The sequence below is a fragment of the Martes martes genome, assembly GCF_963455335.1.
Source record: "Martes martes genome assembly, chromosome: 1".
Classification (NCBI taxonomy): domain Eukaryota; kingdom Metazoa; phylum Chordata; class Mammalia; order Carnivora; family Mustelidae; genus Martes; species Martes martes.
Window position 1 is genome coordinate 199,463,824 of NC_137888.1, and position 5,747 is coordinate 199,469,570.

At 53.2% G+C, this 5,747-nt stretch overlaps 1 protein-coding gene across 1 annotated transcript; it reads right to left on the bottom strand.

Moving 5' to 3' along the window:
- Positions 1-2,944: 2,944 nt before the first annotated feature.
- Positions 2,945-5,155, bottom strand: LOC308342981 (cathelicidin-6-like). Its single transcript, XM_080803755.1, has 4 exons — positions 4,899-5,155; positions 4,147-4,254; positions 3,938-4,009; positions 2,945-3,149 (listed from the first exon to the last, which is right to left on the bottom strand). Exons 1-4 carry the CDS (start codon positions 5,094-5,096, stop codon positions 3,021-3,023), a joined length of 507 nt encoding a protein of 168 aa, XP_080659881.1. The 5' UTR covers positions 5,097-5,155; the 3' UTR covers positions 2,945-3,020.
- Between the last annotated feature and the right edge of the window lie 592 nt (positions 5,156-5,747).

The window sequence follows — 5,747 nt, forward strand, 5'->3', positions numbered from 1 at the left end:
TTGAGCAGCCCTGGACCCCAGAGGCACTTAGTATGGGGGTGGATAGTGGGGCGCCCTGCCCTGTGAGCTTAGGAAGGGACATTCAGGATTGTCCCATCTCCCCCCCCAGCAAGGGAGCACGGGGAGCTGAGCCAGGAAGCCCGTGAGCACCCCAGACTCCACCAGGGCCCTTGTCAGCTTTTGCACAAGTGAGCAGGGGATCTAGGCAATGTCTCCCGGAAAGAAACTACGGAAACTCCTCAAGAAAGTGGATCTTGGGGGCTCCTGGGTGGCTCAGTGGGTTAAAGCCTCTGCCTAAGGCTCGGGTCGTGATCTCAGGGTCCTGGGATGGGGCCCCATATGGGGCTCTCTGCTCAGCAGGGAGCCTGCTCCCCTTCCTCTCTCTCTGCCTGCCTCTCTGCTTACTTGTGATCTCTGTCCGTCAAATAAAGAAAGAAAAAAAAAAAAGAAGAAAAGAAGGTGGATCTGGGGGCACCTGGCTGGCTCAGTGAGTTAAAGCCTCTGCCTTTGGCTCAGGTCATGGTCTCAGGGTCTTGGGATGGAGTCCCACATCAGGCTCTCTGCTCAGCGGGGAGCCTGCTTCTCCCTCTCTCTCTGCCTACCTCTCTGCCTACTTGTGATCTCTCTCTCTCTCTCTGTCAAATAAATAAAGAAATACAACCTTTAAAAAAAAAAAAAAAAGGATTTGATTGCCCAGGTATCCACTTCAAAGATAGCTATCTCAGTGGTGCCTGGGTGGCTCAGAGGGTTAAGCCTCTGCCATCGGCTCAGGTCATGACCTCAGGGTCCTGGGATGGAGCCGCACATTGGGCTCTCTGCTCAGCGGGGAACCTGCTTCTCCCTCTCTCTCTGCGTCCCTCTCTGCCTACTTGTGATCTGTCTCTGTGTTAAATTTTTAAAAAATCTTTAAAAAATAAATAATAAAATAGCAAAGATGGCTGTCTCAAATAAACACATGGCCAGCCACTCGGCTAGGCAAAAAGCCAGGCCACCGAGTAGCCCTCTTCACAGCATTAACATGGAATGTCTGGCAAATTATTAGTGACCGGCATGAAAAATAGATGAAATGCTGGATGGCAGAGGGGAGCAAAAGCTTGAGAGGCCCTACAAACAAAACAAACAAACAAACAAAAAGAGCCGGGCCACGTCCCCACACCGAAGGGCCTTTGTTTTAGAGATCTTGGTTGATTTCGATAACGGACCCTTTGGGCCACTTGGTTTTTTCCTCTTCCTTTAAATTTGTCAGTCATAAGTGAGCCTAGGCCCTCACACTCAACCCCAATGAAAGCAGAACCCCAGGCTTGCTCTCTCGCTGCTTCTCTCTTCCTGGGGACTCGTTCTGTGGCCCTAAGTGCGCCTTGTAGTTCCCAGGTCTTACAAGTAATACACTTGCTTTTTCTTCTTTCAGAGTTTCCTAACGGTTACAGAGGAAGGGCGTCTTGCAATTATAACAAGAACCATGAGGGCGGCTCTAGCCACAACAGTGGCCATTGATAGGCCAAGACCAACATACAACAAGTGGCACAGTTGGGATTGCACGACTGCCCCTGCAACGAACCAAGGGGAATGCACTTTACCTGTGACTTGCTTATTAACCACCTAAGTCAGTGAACGCCGTCTAGGAAAGGAGCACCGCATGCGGGTATCAGTTGGTCGCTATGTGCTTCACGTATTGCCTCTGTTGTGTGTTGTTGCCTGTAGTGTCCAGCCCAAAAGGTCACCGCTGCCGTTAATCTAATGATGTCCTCAGAGCAGTGTGATCACGCTATCTTTATATATACATATATATATAAATATTTTATTGAATTTAAATGACTTTAAATTTCAATTTTGTCCCCTTTACATTGTTATAAACCTAAAGACTAAATCGAGAAAATAAAAATTATCACTTATTTATACAGAGCTATTACTGAAAAGTATTCTGGTGTTTAGCAGAGGGGAGTATAAAATAGGATTCACGGGGCACCTGGATGGCTCAGTCGGTTAAGTATCTGCTCTTGATTTTTGGCTCAGGTCATGATCTCAGGGTGGTGGGATCAAGGCCTGCTTCTGGCTCCACGCTCAGCGGGAGAAGGCTTGAGATTCTCTCTCCTTCTCCCTCTGTCCCTCCCCCCCCAGTCATACTCCCTTGCACATGCTGTCTCTCTCTCAAATAAATAAATAACTCTTCAAACAAAACAAAATAAAATGGGATTCATTGACTCCGGGTGCCTTGGTGCATCCCCAGTGTTGGGTCCTAAGGCTATAAAGATAGCTGCAGCCCACGGTCGAGGCTCTATGTTCTTTTTTTTTTTTTTTTTAAGATTTTATTTATTTATTTGACAGGGAGGGATCCCAAGTAGGCAGAGAGGCAGAGAGAGAGGGGGAAGCAGGCTCCCCGCCCAGAAGAGAGCCCGATGCGGGGCTCGATCCCCGGACCCTGGGACCATGACCTGAGCCGAAGGCAGAGGCTTTAACCCACTGAGCCACCCAGGCACCCCCAGAGTTAGGCTTTTCAAGGGGAATTGGAACTTTATGGGAATTGTACCCGCAGGCTGACCTTAGAACCCAGCCAGCCAGGAGACTGAACTGTCTCTCTGTGTTTGACAGAATGCCTGGGTCCTCCCCCAGCTGTTATCTCCATCAGAGCAGGAACAGCTCTGCAGCCTCTCCACTACCGCTACACACAGGGATCATCTCCTTCATCACTGCTGGGTGTTCAACGAGGATGGTGGGAGGCATTTGAAGGGCATGGGGAAGAACCCTGAGAATGGAGACACCGTCCTTGCCCTCTTAGCCCTCTGGCCTCACCCCATGCCCTGCTGGGTGGAAGAGCGGCGCAGACCTTTGTGTTTTGCAGGGGTGCGTGTTCGCGCGCACACACACACATACGCGCACACACGCGCAAGCCCTCCCAGCATTGAAGATTCCGTCATGGGAAGTAAGAGGCAAGACAAGTAAAATTGAAGCTTGGAGGAAGTTGCTTTCACAAAAATTTATTTTTCAGGGTCTAGTAGCCTGAGCCAGGGCAAAGCAGACCCTTAGGACTCTTCCTGGGGCAGATCATACTTCGTAAAGAGTCTCCCGATTCTCCCGCCAATTCTGCGAATACCTTTCCCCACTCTCCTGAGAAGATCGCGCAGCCAGCCGAATTTGCTGACTTCCGGGTTCTGTGCATCAAAAGGAAACAGATTCTTTATGGGGGCTGGTCTGGACTCAGGGTCAAGACGAAACCCCTCCCGTCCTAGACACTCCCCTTCTTGGGCCACCCCAAGAGCCTTGGGGCTCCAGGTCATCCTCTGGCTCTGACCTTCTGAGTATGTGGTTGATGGACTCCCCGCACCCACGGAGGAAGTAACTGGCCTAGAGAAGGCAGGGGCTTCACACCTTCTCACAGCTGAAAGCTCACTACTCAAACTAGCTCTCAAGCCTCAAAAGGAGTCCAAATCCCCTGGAGGGTTTGTTAAAGTACGAATTGCTGGGCCCCACCCCAGAATTTGATTCTGTAGGTGTGAGGGGGGCCTGCAAATTGGCATTTTAAAAAAGATTTTACTTATTTATTTGACAGAGAGAGAGAGAGATCACAAGTAGGCAGAGAGGCAGGCGGAGAAGGAGGGGGAAGCAGGCTCCCTGCTGAGCAGAGAGCCCAATGCGGGGCTGGATCCCAGGACCCCGAGATCATGACCTGAGCCAAAGGCAGAGGCTTAACCCACTGAGCCACCCAGGCTCCCCGAGAATCTGCATTTCTAACAAATTCCCAGGTTCTCAGGATCACACTTTGGGAACCACTGTTCTAAGGGGTTGCAGAGACTGTCCTGGAGACCTGAGGCTCAGGTTAAGGGAGAAGCCCAGGGTAGGAAGGGCTTTCTCGACCTGGAGGTGACAGGGGTTAAGTGGCCCATAGGATGTTCTGTACACCACCCCCATTAACCCCTGCAACCCAGGAGGGGCCACTCACCTCCTCACAGCTGATGTCAAAGTAGCTCTTGTCTTCGTCCAGGCTGACTGTCCCATCACACTGTTTCACCAGCTGAGAAGAGGAGGCTCTGGGTCAAATTGGAACCCCTGTGCCATAACGTCCCAGCCTCACCCCAGTGGCTGGAAATATTGCCAGGAAGCCACTGGCTCAGCTCCCCGGGGGGCATCTGCGGGCACCCCCAGCCTTACCCCATTGTCCTTGAAATCACACTGCTCCAGGGGCTGCTGTGTCGTCTTGGGACACACAGTCTCCTTCACGGTGAAGCTTGCCGGCTGTGGGATGTTTGGGTTCTCGTCCTGGTCAGGGGAGGAAGTGGGAAGACCAGACTCAGGCTCATGTTTGCCTTCTCTAATCTGTATCCCTGCCAGCTCCCCCAGCCCGTGCCCCCCACCAACCTCCCAGCTAAGAGAGCAGCCTTTCAACCACCCCTGCTATGTGTCTGACCCTGGCTGCATGCTCAGGCACAGGGGTGAGGAGGGCAGAGCTCATTCCCGCCCTCCCCAAGCTGAGAGAGCATGAGCAGACCTCAGACAAGCTCTAATGAGTGGCACCGCCTTGTCAGGGAGCCGCCGGAAACCAGGGGTCTCCTGGAGACAAAGACATTGCCACTGGAGTCTCAAGGCTGAGCAGAGCCCTTCCCAGGGCAGGGAAGTCACATCCCAGAGCCAGTAATCCCACTCATCCCCAGAACTTCCAGAAGGCTGAATGGGACTGGCACCTCTTCACACAGCAGACATTCTAAGGCAAGAAGCGCTCATGCTGGGTGGTGGGGGGGGGGGGGCGGCACACAGCTCTGGGAAGGTTTCCTGGAAGAGGTGGGACCACACTTAGAGAAAAGCCTTCTTGACACGAGCAAAGCATGAACAAAGGAAAGGACAGCACGGCCATCCTGGCTGGCCATAGCAGAGCGTCCCTCCCACTGTCACCCTCCCCGACTCACTCCTTGGGGCTGTGAGTTCAGCTTCAGGAGACGGTAGAGATTCTCATCTGAGGACCGCTGGTTTAAGCTATCCACAACACGGAGCACAGCCTCCCGGTAGCTCAGGGTCCGTGAGGTGGCCGGAGTGACCACCAGGCCGAGGAGCAGTAGCAACAGTGGCCACCGCTGCAGGGAGGTGCTGTCCCTCTGGGTCTCCATGGTCCCCAAGTCGACCTCCTCCCAACCTGCACGTCCCTCCTTTATGCCCAGCCTGAGCCTGATGCAAAGACCCAACCAGGAGCCTTCCTGACCCACCCATCACTGGCTGCCTGCCAGGATGTGGGCAGAGGCTTGCCTCAGTCCCTCCTGTTGTTGCCTCACGGGGCTTGCTGGTGAGCGGGCAAGGGGTCCTCACGTGCCACTAAAGAAATAGGTTCTCCATCTCCCCGCCAGTGTGTTGGCCTCTCCTGGGCCCCACAGGGGAGTGTCATTGCCAGGGTTGCTCAAGACAGTTGAGGACCCCGGAGAAAAAGGGAGACAGGCAGCTGTCCAACATCCTTCTCCCCCAGGAATCACGGTAATATAGTGTATTCCCACTCAATCTCCAGCTCTAGGCACGGCCTCGCATCCAGTTGGCACTCAGCTAATGTTGTGGGGTTTTTTTTTTTTTTAAGATTTTATTTGCTTATTTGACAGAGACAGAGAGCACAAGTAGGCAGAGAGGCAGACAGAGAGAGAGGGGGAAGCAGGCTCCCCGCTGAGCAGAGAGCCCGATGCTGGGCTCGATCCCAGGACCCTGGGATCATGACCTGAGCCGAAAGCACAGGCTTTAACCCACTGAGCCACCCAGGCGCCCCTGGCACTCAGCTA

What these genes read in the sequence shown, in the direction of transcription:
- LOC308342981 (XM_080803755.1), bottom strand. Translation starts at nt 5,096, where the DNA reads ATGGAGACCCAGAGGGACAGCACCTCCCTGCAGCGGTGGCCACTGTTG. An exon ending in TGAACTCACAGCCCCAAGGA is followed by an intron (nt 4,255 to 4,898) that starts GTGAGTCGGGGA and finishes TCCCCTGACCAG; the next exon opens with GACGAGAACCCAAACATCCC. An exon ending in TTGACATCAGCTGTGAGGAG is followed by an intron (nt 3,150 to 3,937) that starts GTGAGTGGCCCC and finishes TTTGATGCACAG; the next exon opens with AACCCGGAAGTCAGCAAATT.